The 21,194-nt window shown below is 39.0% G+C and overlaps 3 protein-coding genes across 6 annotated transcripts in view; 2 read left to right on the top strand and 1 right to left on the bottom strand.

The window, feature by feature from the left end:
• Positions 1–1,622: 1,622 nt before the first annotated feature.
• On the top strand, positions 1,623–4,851 carry LOC136847024 (uncharacterized). Its single transcript, XM_067118267.1, has 2 exons — positions 1,623–3,049; positions 4,549–4,851. Exons 1-2 carry the CDS (start codon positions 1,667–1,669, stop codon positions 4,678–4,680), a joined length of 1,515 nt encoding a protein of 504 aa, XP_066974368.1. The 5' UTR covers positions 1,623–1,666; the 3' UTR covers positions 4,681–4,851.
• A 330-nt stretch (positions 4,852–5,181) lies between these two features.
• Positions 5,182–8,144, top strand: LOC136846931 (glycine receptor subunit alpha-3-like). The gene is made up of 4 exons (XM_067118185.1): positions 5,182–5,242; positions 5,588–5,712; positions 6,502–6,716; positions 7,097–8,144. The coding sequence occupies exons 1-4, from the start codon at positions 5,182–5,184 to the stop codon at positions 7,485–7,487; spliced, it is 792 nt and encodes a 263-aa protein (XP_066974286.1). The 3' UTR covers positions 7,488–8,144.
• The window catches only part of LOC136847298 (uncharacterized), an 86,333-nt gene continuing 73,268 nt past the window's right edge, over positions 8,130–21,194 (bottom strand). For all 4 annotated transcript variants that reach the window (XM_067118843.1, XM_067118842.1, XM_067118844.1 and 1 more), the window contains 3 exons: positions 10,315–10,438; positions 9,733–9,947; positions 8,130–9,517 (listed from right to left, as the gene is read on the bottom strand). In XM_067118843.1, coding sequence (XP_066974944.1) covers positions 8,788–9,517; positions 9,733–9,947; positions 10,315–10,438 — 1,069 coding nt within the window. In that variant the 3' untranslated portion in view covers positions 8,130–8,787. The remainder of the gene's footprint in view (positions 9,518–9,732; positions 9,948–10,314; positions 10,439–21,194) is intronic.

The following is a 21,194-nucleotide window of genomic DNA, read 5'->3' as shown; positions in this document are numbered from 1 at the left end:
CTTCAGCCTGTGCTTGTGGTTCAGCCTCAACTACTTCAATCATCTGACCGAGTCGCTTCTCAGTTACGCTTACTCTGACCAGGACAGCGAAGTTATCAATTTCTGTAAGCCTAGAAGGTCCTTTTTTTTTGTTTTAAGTATCCTTCGCAGGTGTCAGTGCCAAAACACATTTTCCCCTTTGGAAGAAGTGATCCCAAATGGTATAATCTCCCGGTTTTTCAGCAGTTGCTAGACCCAGCCAAGTTGCTAGGCCCAACCCATGTTTCTTGACCCTAGCAAAAGCTGATACTGATTGGTCCATATTCCTAGTTTCCATTTACCCTCTCAGCCTTATTCTGCTTACACTGCCTCTCAACTTTCTCATCTTGCAGATGCTTTCATTGGTCTCTGTATATTCTCTTCACTATCCTCAATCAGCACTGAATCATCAGCAAAAATTAGCCATCCAGCATTCCATTCATGACCTATCTTATTCCACAATTTTGATCCTACATCTCCTGTCCTTTAATTGACTTCTCGCATTACTCCGTCCTTCATGATATCAAATAGCCCTTTTACTGAAGACTAGCAAAACATCAGCCACTTCATATGTCTCCCAAGGCGGCCACCAACAGCACACTCAGGGCTCGCCAGCCTCTGTTTTACCCCCTGCAACTCACTGGCCCACTATCCTTTTTTCTTGTGTAATGCCTCGCTTCCTGGATATAATATTAAAGCACCATCTAATCAACAACTCCTTGCCCTTCTTTCTCCATCACTTCTATAGCATTTTCACCGACCTATTGTCTTCTATTCCCTATGTAGTGAGAGAAGAGTATCAGCACGATTAATCCGTTGGTCTCTTGGGTCTCTTCTGGCCATTGGTTAAGTACGCTATTGAGTATGTTAAACAACAGCAGGGAGTATCAATCGAATGTAACTGAATTCAAGTCGAACATTATCTGTATCATGACCCTCTGTATGCCACAGTTCTTGCAAGTCAGATGCGTTTGTGTCCTAATGCCTCTATACTGCTTAGGCCTGAGAAAAAGAAGAGATAGGGGTATCCTGATGTGGATGAGTAACTTATTTCATTGGGAAATGATTGCTCTTATCCAGCAACAGGTGGTACTCTATAGGCAGGCATGTGGGTCACAAGATGATGTGGTGTTACAGTTAATAAATTTCCAAATTTTTTCGATTTTCTCTAATGACAGCTATCTTACTAACCATTTCTTCATAGTGAACCAACGAGAACTCCCCAAATTAATTTTACAAAAATATAATTTCATTATTGCAAACAATATTTTCATAGTTGATTTATCAGCCTTGATACTCTTGCTTCACCAGTAAATAGTTCCTTCATTAGACCTGAGCCTCTATACTTGATTTTGAAGGTAGGTACTTGAGCACTGATTCTTCTGGCAAAGTTTGTTGACAATATTGATCTTCATATAGGCATTTTATATATATATATATATATATATATATATATATATATATATATATATATATATATATATATATATGTATGTATGTTAGGGCAGCATACAATTAAAGGGAGTACATTCAGTATTTCTGATAAGAATGGCCTTGTAAGAGGACAGTTGTTAATATAAGATACTGTTCTATTTTAGGGGTAAGCAATGACCATATAGGAGCTTCGTATCAATATGAGAACGTTCATATGGCGAGAAGCATTACCCCTTTGTGGTGGTATTCAATGTGCCTCGTTGTAGATCCAGATGGGCTTACGTTGTACGTCGACAATGAAACAATTTGCAAACCAGCACAGAACAAACCCCTGCGCCTAAGTGGGTCACTAGTACTCGGGCAGGATCAAGACGGATTGGATAAGGGGTACGCCCCTCACCAGGCTTTCATAGGTAAGGTGACTGGACTAACACTCTGGACTTCAGTTCTACAGCCAGGAGATGTGCAGGGATGGCTTGATTGCGCAGATGTGAAAGTTCCTCCTCTTTTCACTTGGGCTAGTGTTATCTTCAATACCCACGGTAATTTCACGATGGAGGAAGCTGAATTCTGTAGTTCAAGGACTGGTCTGAATAAAAACAACCTGTTCGTCTTCCCAGGACAGAAAAAGTGGCAGGAAGTGTATGATATCTTGAAGAACATGGAGTTGGAATTTGTGGTTCCAAAAAATGAAGAAGAGGTGCAAATCCTAAGCAAACTACTTGGAGAACACAGTGACTACTGCAAACCATCAGTTTATGATTACGAAAGTGTCTGGATCGGACTAAGATGTCAAGGAATTGGAAGTAACTTTTTGGATGTTAACACAAACCAAAATATCTCTTACGCAGTTTGGGATCAAAAGAGTTTGATGAAAATGGAAAATGGTGTAGGAAATGATTGCCATGCAGCTCAAGACAAAAATTTTATGTGGCACACAGAAGTTGGAAAGACTAAATTATGCTATGCTGGCGTCAGAAGAACTGCTGGAACAATGTACAACTTACTTGGACTGGGAGGCCTCGAGTTAGAACGCTGCAAGGACATAAACTTTGTCTTAGCTGGTTATAAGGAAAACGAACTTTACTTTCATAGTGGATGTGGATTCTGGATCTGGAGAAATGGCACGGGGCAATGGAGGCTTTATGACAGCATCAACAAAAACAACATTGCAAATTTGTATGTAGAGCACGATTCGCCATTTGGTGTTCAGAACTGGGTGTTTGTGAAAGGTACTTCTGAAGTTGAAAGACAACTGACGTTTAGTTTCTGTAGAGAATTTACCTGTACAGATGGAAGTTGCATTCCTCAAATTCACCGCTGTGATGGTGCGAATAACTGCACTGATGGTCGCGATGAAAGAAATTGCCACACCACGTCAAAAGCAATCAACCAGAGTCTTGCTTCTCCCCCTCCAGAGCTTTTTCTAGATGTTCACATCAGACTAAACCGCATAACTAACATAGATCTACTCGGGATGAAATTTGATGTTGATTTCTTCATTCAAATGGAGTGGTTGGACCAACGCTTGAAGTACCACAATCTAGTCGTTCACAAAAGAAACTTCTTAACCTTTGCTGATGACTCTAGTTCTGAGGTGAGTTTGTTACGGTATGCCAGACTCTCCCTGGATGCTAGTTTTGAAATATTGTATTATAAATTTGTTTCAAGAATTACTGCTAACAAGGTCTGTCTACACAACATAGTCGGGACACAAACTAGAATGTTTTCATTCTTTAGAGAAATGAAAAATATCAGACAATTAATTTTGTTCAGTTGTCTTTACTTGGGCCCATTTTCCCTGTTCAGTTGCCTTTACTAGGTCAATTCTTCCTTTTCAGTTGTTTTTATTAAGGCCAGTTTTTCCTGCTTAGGTGTCTGTATTTATGTTAATTTTTCATGTTCATTTGTCTTTACTTGGGCCAATTCTTCCTGTTTTGTTGTTTTTACTTAGACTAATTCTCCCCGTTCAGTTGTCCTTTCTTAAGCCAGTGCTTCCTGTTCAATTTTCCTTTCTTAAGCCAGTGCTTCCTGTTCAATTGTCCTTTCTTAAGCCAGTGCTTCCTGTTCAATTGTCCTTTCTTAAGCCAGTGCTTCCTGTTCAATTGTTCTTTCTTAAGCCAGTGCTTCCTGTTCAATTGTCCTTTCTTAAGCCAGTGCTTCCTGTTCAATTGTCCTTTCTTAAGCCAATGCTTCATGTTCAATTGTTTCTTTGCTTCTGTTCAATTGTCCAGTGCTTCCTGTTCAATTGTCCTTTCTTAAGCCAATGCTTCAATTGTCCTTTCTTAAGCCAGCCAGTGCTTCCTGTTCAATTGTTCTTTCTTAGCTTGTTCAATTGTCCTTTCTTAAGCCAGTGCCAATTGTCCTTTCTTAAGCCAATGCTTCAGTTCAGTTGTCAGTTGTCAGTTCACCCATGGCCAATTTTTCCTGTTCAGCTGCCTTTGCTTAGACCAATCAACTGTCTTTGCTTAGACCAATGCTTCCTGTTCAATTGTCTTTACTTAGGTCAATTCTTCCTGTTTAGTAGACTTTACTAGGAGTGGCCCTCTTAATTATTAAGCCATAACGAAAGTGTGGCGTCTGCTAAAAGTGGCTTTTCCCTATTGCATGTTAACTAGTTTACATTTTAGTTGGATATATTGACATTTTTCACTACAACCAAGTTATTAGAGAATTAACAGTTAGTACCAACCTTGACTGTACTGAACAAAGAAACATACACAGATGTTTGTGTAAATATGTACAACGAAAGAGGCAGTTATAAATTGAAAAAAGATAAAAATTATGTAAAAATATTAATGCAAGTCCACACAATAGTAAATTGTCCCATACACACATGTTGGGCATTTATCACACATACATCACGAGCAGGATGAATACAAGTCAATGATTTATTAGTAATGTAGCGTCTGCCAGATTCTTTTTCCACTTAAAGCCTGAATGACTCAGGCAGTGCGAAGCCAGATAATCCTTAATCACTTACTTGAAGATATGTGAGACCACAACTTTTCAGAACAGCTTGACTGTAACGAGACTGGTTATTCATAGTAAGAGGTGCAATACACTGAATTTTTTTTTTCATGCCATTATCAACAGCAACTGTGGAGTCCAAGTGTCGTCGTTACCAATTCCCTGAAAGCAGAGGTAGCCTACAGAGAAAGACCAAACATCTACTGTAAGGGACAGGGTCGTCAAAATGGAGAAGGTAACGCCAGAACAACTACTTAAAAAAACCGTTTTACTGTGCAAGTTTTTCTTACCTCAGTCTCTGATGGCTCCCATTATTCTATGGCGTTCTTTCTTACACTTTACCATCTCTTGTTATTTGGCCAGAGTTCAAATGACCACACTAGGCCAACAACCCCCATTTTACACCTTACCACACTTAAGGGCCACGTTGGGGCAAGGGCCCACGTTGGCCCAAGCCACCTTAGTCTAGAAAGACTCTAGAAACAGCCGATGCCAAACACTTTGTCATCAATACTGGTTGGCTGAATGATTGGGACATATACCAGCTGTTAGACTAATGGTCATTTGTGTTGTATCAGGTCTGGTGTGAGTGGTTGTTTGGGAGATTGTAACTAGATCGTTAAATAGGTCTAATAAGGAAGTTTGACATGAATCGGTGGATGAGACTAACACTTATGTATATTATATCTTCACTGAATTGAATTGCAATGAAAAGTTGCAGTCTGGTAGGACAGAGCATATGTAGAAGAAGAAGTTGAAATGTATATCGATGAAAGGAAGAATAATAGAGAAAATGAGAACAAAACTCATAAAGAAGTAGGTGACATTATGCATTTGGGGAACATGATAGATTGGCTTGTACGAATATCCAGAGTTCATGATGGCAGGGTAAATAATTCATTAGATGGATAGATGTAAGAAAGGCAACGGTATACGTGCTAGAGGTTAAAAAGAAGCGTTACATTATGGAGACGATTAATGTAAATGAGAAACAATAACATAAGAATGACTGCTTTGATTAAAATGTGCTATTGGGGGTCTCTGATACAAGAAATGTATCTGCTAAGATAGTTAAAAGATTTCTTACGGAATAACCAGTCTAGGAGATTGTAGTAAACAAGTGATTGGCTGATTTATATAGTTTGGCGTCGTATTTTTCGAACAGATACCGAGTACTCTGGTTACGAGGCTTCTCTGAAGGTCCAGCTTCGATTCCAAACGAGCGTGTACTGCAGATTCAATCTCCGTTACTTTCCGTTCGACGAACAGACCTGCTCTTTGGCCATAGAAGTAAGTCTTATTGTATTTGGTTTCAGACGTAAGTTGTCGTTGTGTTTCACTTCGTAATGCACGAATTTCTTTTAATTTTGTCTTTTTTGGATCCTTAGCTTTTTTATGAACAAAATAATATATGTATGTATATATATTCTTGAAAGCCTCAATTTCGTAATACTTTTCTTAATATACTTTCAACTCCAAACACGAATTCGAAATGGGAATTAACGGCGAGACTTAGCCTACTTTTCCAAGGAGGAATCGAACCCACATGGTCAGAAAATGTATTGGTTAGTTTTTGAAACCTAACAGTAGCTAATTTCTTTTGAATTCTTTGGGCTAGTACGAATACATGTGTCGAAGACACACCTGAGGAAAATAAGAAAATGAAATGACAAAGGTAAACTTAAGAATGCTGTAGTTACAAGGGAGGTGTGGAGATTATGAGATATGGATGATCAGGACTGCGCATTAGGTGTTGTACACTTTGTTCCAAGTAAGTGTGTGGGTGAAACTATTTCCCACATTAGTGTGTGGGCGGAATGCACCCCACTCATTTGTGGGGTCGAAGCTCCCATGCATACATATTAACTCTCTCCATCTCTTCCTTATTTATCTAATTCCCCCTTTAAACCTTATGTCAATCGGGTCATTTTGCAGAAGCAAAAACGTAAACAAAGGTTTGTGATGGATCAACCATTACGTCTTGTTTTCAAAAAGGTGTCAGCGCTGAAAGCGGGCAATTAATGTAATGAAAAGTAACTTCTCCTGTAGTTATTAATATAACACAACAAACCATAACAGATATCTAACGTGGAAGGGAACAACATCCGCTACAACGGCAGTTCCCGCGCAGAATACGGCGAGGACGTTACCCTGACGAACTACCTCCTGAGCGAAGTTCACCTCGACGTTTCCAATAACACGAGCGTTTGCAGGACTGACATCACCCTCTACCAAATGGCCGATTATTACATCTGGGCCATTTACCTGCCGACGTTGCTCATGGGGTTCATTGGGTAAGAACTGTCCTTCTTTTCCAGAGGTATTGTTTTGACGCGGATCTCCAAAGTTGGTGCTCTCAGAAAAGGAGAATTATAGCATTCCGAGAACTGTTTAGTTAAATCTGGCCTTTAATTCGAGAAGCAAATTAGAAGGGAAGTAAACAGTTTATTACCAAACTTAAACTCTCCAAAAAAACTCAAGTTTCATGAAGAGAAGAATTAAAAACAGTTTCATATCAGACTTACAACTTTCAGAAAACTCTAAGCTTCTTCTGTTCAATGTCCACTTCCCCGTTTGAGAGGACTGACCTTCGAGGTCAAGTGGTGTTCTGTATTTGAATAAATCAAACTATTCAACCTATAAATAAATACGAGCAACTGTCCTTTCCTTCCAGGTACTGCACTTTATTCCTCCCAGCGGAATCCTTCCCCGAGAGAGGAGGAATCAGCCTGACGACTCTGCTCGTCCTCATCTCCCTCTACTCGGAGTCGTCGTCCAACTTCCCCAAGACGACTTACTTGAAGCTCATCGAGGTCTGGTTCGTTTTCCTCATCGTCTTTCTCTCGTGCATCATCACACTTCATCTGGCGACTTGCAACGCCTCCAGAGACGATCAGGCTATAGAATTTCTTTTCAGGAAGAGGCCCGAGGTGGTTGGGGCGTCCCACGGTAGAGTCAAGACTTGCGCTGGTAACAAATACATGGCACACTGTCTCGTGCTTGCTAGGTACTTGTTTGGGGGAGTCTTTGCCGTTTTTGTACTGGTGTACGTTAATATCAAATAAATCACTGCTTTCTCGTAACTAGATGACGTGACAGGAATTATACTATACATGGATTTATTTACAAGTGATTTGGAAAAAATACATAAAAAAATTTATGGTATTAAACTCAGCACTAAAGGAATGGTAATTGAGGGGTTGCGTTGTTAAAGTTAATTTTTTTTTTATAGATTTCTCGTTTAATGCAACATAGAACCACAAAAATTTTGCACACATCATATATATACATATATGTATATGTATACACACATACACATTATATATATAAAGTATATAAATGTATTCATCCCTTCTGTATACAGCATTCAAAGCTACACACAGTATACAGATTTTCACACGTGCCTTGATTTACTACAGGATTAAGATCAGGAACTATTTTAAGATCTTGTGTGAAGAAATAAGTGGTATTTACAGTATTGTAATAAAAAACCAAATATAAAGTGACATTTAATATGACAATTTTTGTGAGAAACAACTTAGAAGAATGTATGCTGCGTTTATGTTCTTTCTACAATAAGTTGATTCTCAATAAACTCTCAGCCTGAAAACTGCAGACTTCTCAGTTTCTATCATTTCTCCCTCACTTATAGTACATATTCTACCAGAGTACTACTTGCTGTAATGTAGGATGAGTCAAAGTCGACATAAATAGATAATTATATTAAATCACAGTACAATTAATACAAATCTTAGTAAATACATATTAGACGAACAAGCATACAAAAATAAGTCACATGACTTTCGACTACAAACTCGCATCACTTGGAAAAACATCTGTGGCAGTTACTACAGTACTTACATTTCTCCTTCTCTGTACAAGTTAACTGGTCCCCAATGGGAAATTCTTTGGAAGGGCTGCTCTACCTTGGCCTACGACCTCTCCTCTGAGAAGAAAGCAATGTTAAGCACTCTTGATTTAGTCTGATGAGTTCTGTACGTGTTGGCATAATGCCTAAACTGATTTTTCAAAATAACAAGTGAAGAATGAAAAGTATTTTGACTGGCAGGTATATGGAAAGGATTGTGTCAGACTCAGAAGCATGTGGTTCCATTTCCCGATGTAGATTTTGGTTCCGAGTCTCGACTATGTAATATGCCAGATTTCTTCGCTATTACCAAGAAACTTAATTGGGTTATAATGTCCTTTGCTCCTGGAATCATGTTTATGAATGTCTGTCAGTTTGTGGGTCAACTTCAAATCTGTTCTAAAGAATCTGCTCGAGTTGAGATCATAGTTCCTGAATAAGCAAAAACTTCACTGGTAATTCTAGACAACACAACACATGACACAAATAAATAACACTTAATCGTCAGGAACGTGAAGAGGAGCCTGGGCCACGACGCCCTGAGGAACATTGTCCGGTTTGACAGCCACCCCATTGATGGTGACTGCTGTTGGTCCACTGATGGAGTGGATCTCTCTTTGGCTTTGAGCTGTTGCAGGATCACCTCCTGAGGGGGATCTGTGTCGACGTGGGGGTACTGGAGGTGGAACCCCAATGGGTCCTGAAATGGTCAAGACAGAGCTTTTCTGAGTTGGGGTAACGGGAGGTGGTGGAGCAGTCTTCCTCCATGAGCCTGCATTGCGGTTCTTCATGAAGTTCTTCAGGGCATCTCTTGCCCAGTAGAAGTAAGCCACGAGTCCAAACAATACCAAGATTATAAGCAGGAAGGCAAACACCAAGGCCACTATGTGTCCTACGTGGTTTACATGCTCGCCTGCTGGTACCTTTGGCACTTCGTCCCAATTGTCTGTGTCAACTTCGTTGTAGTCAACATCGTTAGTGTCAGTGTACTCAGGAATGTAGCTGGGAGTGTCATCAGCATAGCCGTCTTCTTCAGTAATTGTTATATCGGAACATGCACGGAACTGCTCTTGAGGGCCACAGCCCACCATTCCTGTGCCATTTTCACAAACTCCCCAGTTGTTGCCAGCCACATACCTCCATTGCAGCACACACTGTTTGCATGTGAGTCCACGAGGTAGTCTGTACTTGGCATAGAATTTCTTTGCTCCTGGACCTGGGAAGTACCTGAAAGAACACGTCTGATCATTAGACTGTAAACAAATTGCATGTATATGTAAAAGACACGGCTTTTGGCACAGAAAAACATCATTTGATACAGAAACTAATAACAAGGTGCTCAATAGCCTCAGCATGGCAATATTTGCCTCTCTACTGCTGACATCAAGTAACAAAACACTGTCCAATTCAATATATGTAGGGATCAACAGTTATTTTTCTACCTTTCTCCAGAACCATCAGCTTGCTTGAGGACATTCTGATCTAGGCATTCGTTAGTCACAGGAACACGAGGTTGGTTGTGTGGGCACAGACGGAACTCGAAGAATCCTCTGTGATTGGCTGTGAGTTCCACTCCCACTGTCATGATGCTACTGTGCTTATATTTCTTCACTATTACTCCCTGGCCATACTTTCCCCCTTCTTCATTGTCACGAGGCTGAAATCAAAACGAGGACATTACAACTTTGTGTTACTATCTCGCTTCGATGAGTGCTAATCAGTACAGTCTATCTACAGTACTGAAGACAAGTCAGTGCACCTCAATTATGTACAAATGTGAAAAAAGATAGATACCAACACTTGTTAAAATAGTTCAATTAACCTGCAAATTCATATCAATCTTGATTGTCCTGATACCTTAAAAGGTGGCTTATTAATGAAACTTCTTTGAAATGCTTAGTAACAAAATACCAAGACTTCAGAATTTTCATTATCCATGTATTACTTCATGAGGTCACAGATGAACGAATTAGCTTATGGACCACAAAGAAGGCAAATTTTGAACCTGTCCGAGCAACACTGACCTGTTTCATGTCCCAGGGGTCTCCACAAGGCCCGCATTTTCCTCCGTTTCTCTGCCACTGGCGAGCAAATCCTCCGCAGTAAATTTCGTGGTCATTATAGTTGTGTGGTGTGCTGAAGCCATACCTGAAAATTCATTCACTCTTAGTAAAAATAACAATAAAGAAGTCTGTCTGAACAGCCACAAAATAAAGGTAAATGATTCATACTGGTTTGTGGGGTGAACTTTCAGGATGATGACAATGAGTGATCAGTGACTGGGGGTGACCCTCTCACACTGGCATTTAGAATGAACATTCAGGATGATGACAGAATGGATGAAGAGCTGAGTCTCACAACTGAACCAACGAACAAAGGAAACCACAATACAAGAGCTGTGGAACTGAAGAGTGTCGGGGATGGGTGGGTGACACAGTTAGTATGCATGTTTGTGTGACTGGAGGTGGAATGTATACAACACTGAACAAGAACTGTTGAGAGGATAACAAGGAAAGACCCTAACAAGGAAAGACGTGATAACATGCTTACAAAAGCAAAACTATGTAGAAAAGCGTGGCGATCCAGAATGGTCATGTGGGGAGAATGAGAGAATCATTGCTGGTAAAACAGAGTAAACACATTAAAAGTTTATAGAAATGGAAGATGGGACAGACTGAAAGAGCAGAAGTGGTGGAATGATGGAATGGTTTGAGAGGGGCCTCATATTCATAAACCATGACAGTGGGTAAATGATATAAGATGATGATGTAGCACAATAACAAAGGCCCTAAGAATGTGTTATCGAGCTGCCTTAGAACTAACAGATATTGTGCATGGGTTTCAGCCTAGGCTTATCTGTTTATGGATAAGTGAAGAAATGACTTTCAAAAGGAACTAACTATATATATATATATATATATATATATATATATATATATATATATATATATATATATATATATATATATCACTGAGAGATCCCAGCTTCGATTCCTGAGCACGCGGGAACGTTTTAGGCACCTTAAGATCAATGTTATCCCATCCCTGTTGATCTGTGTAGTGACTCAAGTACCTGATAGCTAGTCGACCAAGGTGGGTTCTTATCAGTGTGGATAAAAACACGGGACTAACGTCATCCCCAACGACATACTGAGACCAAAAGGCCATCTATGTCTTTTGCCACCAACCCTCTCTCATGGCAAAAGACATATTATGGGTTCTGATATAACATAACAAAAGATTATTTCAGGTTTTGTTCTTAGTTTTGGCGATCATGACTTTATGATAATAGTAATAATACAGTAACAGCACCTGAAGTGTATAGGTATATGTATGTGTATAAAGTATACATTGTATATATATATATATATATATATATATATATATATATATATATATATATATATATATATATATATATGTGTGTGTGTGTGTGTGTGCATTGTGTACCAATCACGAGGAAGCGAACACTTTCAATCATGGGTTGCATTTCTCAGAAATGAAGTTAATACGCTCCTTCAGGAAGTTCCAAAGTCAAAAACTCGGGAGCCACTCCAAGCGTGACGCAAAAAGACTCAGCATCTTTTTGTCACTCCCGGAGTTCAACTAACCAGAAACTGGAACAAATGCGGTGACATCTCTCTCTCTCTCTCTCTCTCTCTCTCTCTCTCTCTCTCTCTCTCTCTCTCCGTTGCAATAAGCGCTGAATGTAAACTCAACTCATCACGGCACCAAACCGGTTTGCCACCTTTAACTTCACGGAACTGGTCGAGAAGTTATGAGCTTGAGCTAAGATGTCAACTGTAAGTGATTAATCCATAGACATAAAGTACATATAAATGTTATGAAATGTGAATTAAGCACAGCGAAGGGAGTGGATATCTGTCTATCGGTCTACCTATCTGTCTATCCATTCATATACCTTTTACGTATTTTACGAGCCCTGAACTACTTTGGTTTACTAACCCAAAACTAAAGGTAATACACTCTACAGGAGACAACTGTCGTACTTATCACAGGGAGCCTCATACCATTCAATCCACTCTAAGCCAGAGAATAAACACATGTTATTTTCTATAAGTTTTGGGGAAACAGTGTATTCTATAAACGGCAAGTAACCAGTTCCGCGATTATATATATAGTTATATGGGCCTCGGTTACCATTTAACATTTGTTTAAATGAGGATCTAACACTTCACTTATGGAACAAATTTTTCAGAAAACTGCAACCACTAAGAGGCATTTTAACCGGAAATACAAAGCCACCTCATATCTTCCAGGCGTTCTCAACTTCCCGGAAACCAAAATGACCTATCAGTAAATAATGAAATATTTCTGACAATAAGATGAGTTATCAGATGGCGTGACGCCAGATTATATGCATGGCGATGGCCCACAGAATCAATTGAGGTCTGTAGGTCTACACGCGGTCTACGCGCCATAGCATAGTACTACGAGAGTGGGATATGACCTCTTAACCGACAGCAGAGCAGGTAGATACAGGTCATTCCGCCAACGCGTAGGAACTGGTTTGAATCTCTCTCTCTCTCTCTCTCTCTCTCTCTCTCTCTCTCTCTCTCTCTCTCTCTCTCTCTCTCTCCCCTTGAAAACGGAGCCATAGAAAACAAGAGAAGGGGTAAATTTCCCAAGTCTGATGGTAAAGAGCAACCTAATAATTGCTGACAATAGTTTGTATGCAGATAGTTTTGATTTCTGGGGAAAAATATACATTTAATGAAGCTACAGCTTATTTTTTTATATTCATATTTTATAAATGACTTCTCTACATTATTCAGTGGGACATTTGATTTAAAATATGGATAAAAATCTGAGTGACCGTCTTCAGATTTTAGCATATCCATATTTTATATCAAACGTCCCTCTTCTCTAATGTTATTCAGTGTCATTTCAGTGTAGAAATAAAAAAAAAATAAGCTGTAGCTTCATTAAATGTATATTTTCCCCCCAAAAAAATCAAAAGTATCTGCATACAAACTAATGTCAGCATTTTTTTCTATCCATGACGCCTGACAGATGTATCAACAGCGGTAATCCAGAAAAAGTGCGGTTTAAGAGCAGGGTACTATCTGTAAGTGGGGAGCAAGAGTGAGAGAATAAAACCCGTTGCCCGATTACGCGCGACTATGGGTGGAGACTATACTAGTTTAGACATTGCAGGTGAAGAGAAAAAACTGAACTAAACTTAAACAGGAAAGAGCGAGGTAGATCCATATGTTGTTATACAAATACGGATTTAGAAAACTCATAAAACTGATAAAAAAAGAATATCTATTTCCGTTTTTAAACAAAACGGGCTTTAAAAAAACGAAATAAAAAGTGACGGGAACAAAATAAAGTTCATAAAAGAGAATACTCATTTTCACTTTCATCTAAAAGAGCTAAAACTACCGAAGAAAATTAAATAAATAAATAAAAAAACAGACCGGACGCAATCCAGTCCAACCAGTGATGTCTTATATAACCTCGAAAAGCACTAATCGAAAGCACTGAACTCCAAAGGTCGACGGCAAACCCTAAAGATGACTTCTAGTTACGCCATCGTAAAATACCAACGGCTTCTTCCTTCTCTCTCTCTCTCTCTCTCTCTCTCTCTCTCTCTCTCTCTCTCTCTCTCTCTCTCGTTGCTCTCCTTCCGTAACAGAGGACTTTTAGAGGAGACTCCCCCTTTTAAAAGGTTGAATGGAAGTGCAAAGGTTAGGTAAAAGGTACGGTAGAAACACATTTGGCGCTGTTAGGTCTATTTTCCTACCCGCAGGGTTATGACACGTCACGGGGAAAGGGGGATGTGCAACAGATATAGACGGTTGAAAGTTTCCCGCGCAAAAATGGAGATGGATGACGGCATTGTCTGCTGCGTGAGGGGCTTGCTTTCATATCATATTGTTCATTGTTTCTTTTTATAAACGAGTGCCATTTCGAACTGGAATATTCATCTGAATAATGATGATGTGCCATGTATTTCAAAATCACATTTCTTCCGCCTTCTACCCTTTAGCAACTAGAACATCAAATGGCATTTCAAAAACCGATCCAATTCTTTCGCAAGCATATGCCAACGCCGCCCACAGAGGGGAAACGGAAACAACCGGATATATTCCTTCCGCTTCCTACATTTCGTCACCGGGTTTAAAGACCACAGGAACGAAAGTAGCGCCAACAAGTTGTGCAAAACTGGGTTGAGATTAGCGGAGCAAGTGTCTCCAGCCCAGACGCTAGATGCCACTTGCTGCTACAGAGGCTTACGTGCGGGCCCCTAATCAAGAATAAGGAGAAGAAATAGAAGCATATTAGATGCGAGACAGTCGGCCCTTTCTCTCGACAAAAGTCACACTCTGCAAGGGTACTGGGTCACCCTTAGTTACTTCATAGGTGTGGGCGCCCGCCGCCTAGTCCCATTGACATTTTGAAGCTTATTTGACGCCATTGTTCCGTTTTCCCTTATATGTTTTGGGGGCTTCCTCTGAATGAGGTCGGGGCACTTTGGTTTTTCCGTAATGAGTCAGGTTTTTGTGTGTTTATATATAGAATTCATTCTCGTAAACCTTTGCTGTTAAGTTAATAACCTGAGCCAGTTCTCGAGAGTGTGTGGCAATTCTGAATATATACGGAATCTCCTTTGTTCCTAAATTTTGGCTGACTGACCTTCCGTAAATATCACAAGTTCGGAAAAATGTTTAGGCGTCTATCTTTGGAAAGACAGGTAATTCATAAGTGCCAGCAACTTAGAAAGGAAAAAGTTGTTGTTCAGGCTCGACTGGAATTATCAATAATTGCTCAGTAATTTTCTTCCGCGTCGTTTAAAACTCTCAAATAATGTTAAATAACTTCTATTTATCTATGCGCTTTTTTTGTGAGGGGATAAATAACGAACTTACAAAAATATCAAAGAAAACCTAACCACTGGAGGGGGGGAGGGGGTAACGAGCCCAACTTGGCCCAACTTGTTGCCGGTCCCAAGCCCGGACGCATAAGGAGGGTTGGAGTCAGGAAGGGCATCCGTCAGTAAAACCAGACCAATAATGAAAAAGAACCGTTCAAGATGGAAACAGCTGGATTATTAAAAACAGCGACCCCGACAAAGGAGTGAGATGAGAAGATAAAAAGTCAATGAAAGACAGACTCTGATAAAGAAAATAAATTAGAAAGTGTGACAAAACTAATACGTGGATTTATATATATATATATATATATATATATATATATATATATATATATATATATATATATATATATATATATATATATCAGTTTCTGTGTTGAACAAAATTACAGACAGAAAATCAGTCTTTATCAAGCACTAACCTCGCCAAAACCAAGAGAAAACCTATGACACATAATCTCTCATCCAAAGGAAAAACAAAACAAGAAATTACTCACGGCGGAGAAAGCCTTACAGATTAAAATCTAGAAAACACACACACACACACACACACAATTAGACTCACGGCAGAGAAACCTTCAAAAATGAAAATCTAGAAAATACACACACAAAATTAGACTCATGGCAGAGAAAGCCTTAACGAAAAACTATAAAACATACACAAAACTACACTCACGGCAGATAAAGCCTTAAAAACGAAAAATAAACAAAACACACACACAAAATTAGACTCACGGCAGAGAAAGCCTTAAAAACGAAAATATACAAAACATACACAAAACTAGACTCACGGCGGAGAAAGCCCCCAAACACGACAACTGCAACCTAGCGTACGATACCCGCGGAGGAGCAGAGACGCAGAAGTCCCGTTAGATAACCCAGGTTTCTAATGCGCTCGCCCGCGAGATAAGTTCATCCTGTACCTATTATGTAGGTCTCAGGGTCTGAGGAGCCAATCTCGCCCTCTAGGAAGGAATTTGACGTACTATTCTAAAGCCCAGGACCCACATAAACCGTCACAATAGGGGTCAGGTGAAAGTCTTCTGTCCTTTTGTCCTACTAACTGGGAGATGAATAATGACTATGAAAATATGGGCCTATAGAATTTCAGTCTGGGGTGCTGTAAGCATACCAGTGCAAAATTATTATTATTATTATTATTAGGTAATACTCCTCAATATTCACAGTAATAAGTTACACGAAGCTCATTTCACTGCTATTACGATCGTTATCAGCAGTTTAATCATTCTGTTACTTTCATACATCAAACGTTATCACATCCTGACACGTAAATTGAAAATGCGTTCCAATCTATCGTCATTATTACTGCACAACAACCTAACATAATTGATTATTTCACTTACCTGGCGTCATATCAAACTGCGACGTTTCCTCGACTTTTGTCAAATGAAATTTAAGAGTATGAAACCCGTGACATTATTTTGACTTTATTTTTTATTTATTTCACTTGCGGTGCTCTACGCCGTACAGTAAAACTCCTTTCTTGTACATGCGGGCTGTTCGAGGCGTAACAGTAGCCTCCTGTGCTGGCATAAGGCCAGGTCAGTCGAGAACTTGTAAATTTCCTCTAAAACGATTTTACTAATTCGTTGCGTAGCTCTGAGAAACGATATTTAATATCAGCCGCTGGAAAAAAAATTAGCTAATATTTTTTTTTTCGGGATATACTGTTTTATTATTTTTTAAACGGGGAATATTATTTTAAATTTTCTTACCTTTTTATCATCGATACTGTTTTATTTGTAATATTTTTCAGGCTTCATTATTACCAGTAGTCATTTATTCCATTTACTTTTTTATATGTAAGTTAATTTTTCCAAAATGATAATTCAAAGGCATATATATAAATTCTGACAATAACAACCGTTGTCGCCGTTGGTTGCAAGGGTCCAGAGGTCTACACCAAGCCTCTTCTACCCTCTAACATGTTATTACACTTGCGGGTCGCCTATACGACAGGTCCGCGCTGGCATAAGCCACCCAGCAGTTATAGTTGCAGAAATTTGCAGTATTTTTTAAGGCAAATTATTCATTTCAGGAAGCAGGGTATTTTGAGCGAGGGATGACCCAGCTTCATGTGACGCCAGTTTTTGGTATTAAATTAGATCAGCAAAAATGAATGTTGCCAGCTGATACAATCCATTATAATAAACAATTGAGCACATTATTATTATTATTATTATTATTATTATTATTATTATTATTATTATTATTATTATTATTATTATTCAGAAAATAAACACTCTTCGTATGGACCAAGCCTAGAGGGGCCTTGAATTTGATGTTCACTTGAGAGAAGTTACTGAAGATAATTAGGAAATAGGAGAAAGAAGAGATCAGTTATCAGAAAAGAAAAAAAAAATAGATAAATTATTAGATTAATAAGCAAATAATCAATTCCTACTATTTTTTCTAATAACTGATTTTTTCTTTCTCCATTTCCTATAATCTTCTGCAATTTCCTTGAGATTAATTAGGATGCAAAGGAAAATGAATGTATTTTTGGTTAATTTTTTTTTTATTCTTTTTACTGATTGATCTGGATGCACATGAATGGTTTAATTAAGTGTAATCAAAATAAGAGTATATAATAAGGGTTACCTTGAGAATTAGATTACAGGTCTCTCTCTCTCTCTCTCTCTCTCTCTCTCTCTCTCTCTCTCTCTCTCTCTCTTTTCTCTCTCTGCATCTGTCTAACAGCAGCAAAATAAGATAATATAGTAAGGGTACTTTGAAAAATAGATTACAAGTCTCTCTCTCTCTCTCTCTCTCTCTCTCTCTCTCTGCATGACTGACAACAGCAAAACGTTGAAATTTATATATAGCAAATCAAAATGAGATTATGTAATAAGAACACCTTTAGAAATAGATTACAGGTGTCTGTGACCTGCCTCTCTCTCTCTCTCTCTCTCCATCTGACTGACAACAGCAAAATGAAATTTATATACAGCAAATTAAAATAAGGTTATATAATAAGAGCACCTTTAGAAATAGATTACAGGTGTCTGTGGCCTGCACGCCCCCTCTCTCTCTCTCTCTCTCTCTCTCTCTCTCTCTCTCTCTCTCTGACAGGAGCAAAATGGAATTTATATACGGCAGATCAAAATAAAAGTATATAACAAGGGCACCTTGACAAATAGATTACAGGCGTTTGTGGCCTTGAGGGGGATATACAATTAGATGATATTAACATTTCAGGGTCGTAGAATTATTTGCTATTTTTTTTTTTGAAAGATTGCAATTATAGATGGAACAGGAGGAAAAGCAGATAATGGAAAGAAAAACTTGAATGGATGGAAGGTTATGGGGAGATTAGACGATTGAATAGAATTCTAGATGATGTTTATTATCAATTAATATTTGCCTTATATAATGATGATAAGATTTGCATAATTACTGATGATGCTAGAATATATATATACATATATATATATATATACGTATATATACATATATTATATGTATATATACACATATATACATATATATATTATATATATGTACATATAAACATTCTTGTACATACAAATATGTATGAAAATACCAACATAAGTTTTTCGTAACATTGGACGTTCAGACGAAGAAAAGATGGCGCTTCAAATGTTATAGAGAGAGAGAGAGAGAGAGAGAGAGAGAGAGAGAGAGAGAGAGAGAGAGAGAGAGAGAGAGAGAGAGAGAGAAATGTTCTGCCACATCATAATAAAAAAGAAACTTTCGAAACAGGACAGGGCAGTGAATAGCAACCATGGCAATAAGGCAACAAGAATAACACCTATTGCTAAGTAAAAGTGAAACTGCTTTCGAAATATGCAGTACATGAGCACGTCTCTCTGAAACTAAAATGAGACATGGTGATATTAAATGACATTCAGCCTCTCGTACGTACCCTTTCTCTCTCTCTCTCTCTCTCTCTCTCAAATCCATATCCTTTACTTCTCGGTATTCTCTCTCTCTCTCTCTCTCTCAAATCCATATCCTTTACTTCTCTTCCTCTCTCTCTCTCTCTCAAATCCATATCCTTTACTTCTCGGCATTCCTCTCTCTCTCTCTCTCTCAAATCCATATCCTTTACTTCTCGGCATTCCTCTCCCTATCTCTCTCTCTCTCAAAAATCCATATCCTTTACTTCTCGGCATTCCTCTCTCTCTCTCTCTCTCTCTCTCTCTCTCAAATCCATATCCTTTACTTCTCGGTATTCCTCTCTCTCTCTCTCTCGCTCTCTCTCTCTCTCTCAAATCCATATCCTTTACTTCTCGGCATTCCTCTCTCTCTTTCTCTCTCTCTCTCTCTCTCTCAAATCTATACCCTTTACTTCTCGGCATTCCTCTCTCTCTCTCAAATCCATATCCTTTACTTCTCGGCATTCCTCTCTCTCTCTCTCTCTCTCTCAAATCCATATCCTTTATTTCTCGGCATTCCTCTCTCTCTCTCTCTCTCTCTCATACAGCATTACGAATTGGAACGTTGCATCTCTCTCTCTCTCTCTCTCTCTCTCTCTCTCTCTCTCTCTCTCTCTTTGAATCAGACTGAAGCAGCACCATGAAATTTATATATAGCAAATGACTCGCCTTAACGCCAAGTCTGTAATCACAGTCATGTCTGCTTTCACAGCAACCCAGACAGACAGACAAGCAGGCAGGCAAGCAGGCAAGCAGGCAGCAGGCAGACGTCCGTAATTACAGACAAAAGCCGAATTTCCTGCTTCCCTTCTCATTCTAAGACGACGAAAGAAGGAAAAACTAATAAAAAAAAAATAGAAAAAACTGGGCATTCGCTTTTACTCCTCTTCGCTATGCCCAGCGACAACGCCCCGCTTCGAGTGCCCAACAGGTTGATCTACTTTCTAAATGAATCGATGCCACAAAAAGCCGTTAGAATAGCAGCAGCAGCAGCAGCAGCAGCAGATATGTGCTGGTGTTGCTGGGGTAGGGGTTGGTAGGAGACGGATACCCTAGGGTATCGTTAATGGAGGGGGAGGGGGTAGAAGGTAGTGGGCAGCAAAAGAACAAGTCGAGTGGATAAAGGGATTCTGGTTAGTCGGGGGCAAAGGGATAGATAACATTTCAAAAAAAAATTTTTTTTTTAAAGGCGGTTACTCTAAACCGCTTTCTCTTTAAAAGATAATTTTAAAAAGCTAAGTCTCTTTCACGCTATTGTCACCATAATGGCACCCGGTAAGAGTACTGTTACCACTCCTAATTTGAATGATACCTAAGCGGAACAAACAGCCTTCCTATTCCTGATGAGGAAGTTATGATATCTGCAACAAAGAGAACAGTTTAGACGGGAGTTAGAATATGTACATTATCCCAGCAATTTTAATCAACAATGAAAATGTGTTTGTTTTACACTAAATTTACGGCCCTACCAGAGCCTATCCCGGTGCCTTTTTGGGGGGAGTTCTGTCAGTCTAAGGGCGTTCATACTTTAATTTTATACAGTAATTTAATACAAAATTTATACACTATATTGATACACAACCTCATCCAAGTGATCGAGTGTATCTCACATCATGATAAATTATATATTAACGCTTTCCAAAAATAACTTCCTACTAAGTTAAAATTAACTATAATCTTATTAAGCTCCAACTTTTAGCCACGCAGAGAGTTAGCGTATTTCGCATCACAACAGATTATGCACGCTTTCAAAAAATAACTTCATACTAAGTTAATACTAATTACAATCTTATGCAGCTTCGATTTGCACCAGGCATTCTACTACCAGTAGCAGACGAGCTCATTAACATACTGTTTGCGTGAACTGGTCAGGTATGCAGATTGGCAGCAACAGGAATGTCGGTTCCGAAATGGTAAAATTCTGTCTTGAGGTTCAGTCGTTGGAATTCCAGAACTTCGAACTAGGTGTCATTTTTAGTTTTCTCTAAAAGAAAACTATGGTGCCGGCTTTGTCTGTCCGTCCGCCCTCAGATCTTAAAAACTACTGAGGCTAGAGGGCTGCAAATAGGTATGTTGATCATCC

Source organism: Macrobrachium rosenbergii, chromosome 16 (genome assembly GCF_040412425.1).
Source record: "Macrobrachium rosenbergii isolate ZJJX-2024 chromosome 16, ASM4041242v1, whole genome shotgun sequence".
NCBI lineage: Eukaryota > Metazoa > Arthropoda > Malacostraca > Decapoda > Palaemonidae > Macrobrachium > Macrobrachium rosenbergii.
The sequence above is the reverse complement of the archived record's forward strand: the minus strand, read 5'-3'. Positions and strand labels throughout refer to the sequence as shown.

Bases quoted from the DNA above. Each gene is read 5' to 3' on its own strand.
- LOC136847024 (XM_067118267.1), top strand. From the start codon at position 1,667: ATGGCGAGAAGCATTACCCCTTTGTGGTGGTATTCAATGTGCCTCGTT. The intron at 3,050-4,548 runs GTGAGTTTGTTA...CATTATCAACAG, and splicing joins CTGATGACTCTAGTTCTGAG to CAACTGTGGAGTCCAAGTGT.
- LOC136846931 (XM_067118185.1), top strand. From the start codon at position 5,182: ATGTATATCGATGAAAGGAAGAATAATAGAGAAAATGAGAACAAAACT. The intron at 5,713-6,501 runs GTAAGTCTTATT...AAACCATAACAG, and splicing joins CCTGCTCTTTGGCCATAGAA to ATATCTAACGTGGAAGGGAA. The intron at 6,717-7,096 runs GTAAGAACTGTC...CTTTCCTTCCAG, and splicing joins TTGCTCATGGGGTTCATTGG to GTACTGCACTTTATTCCTCC.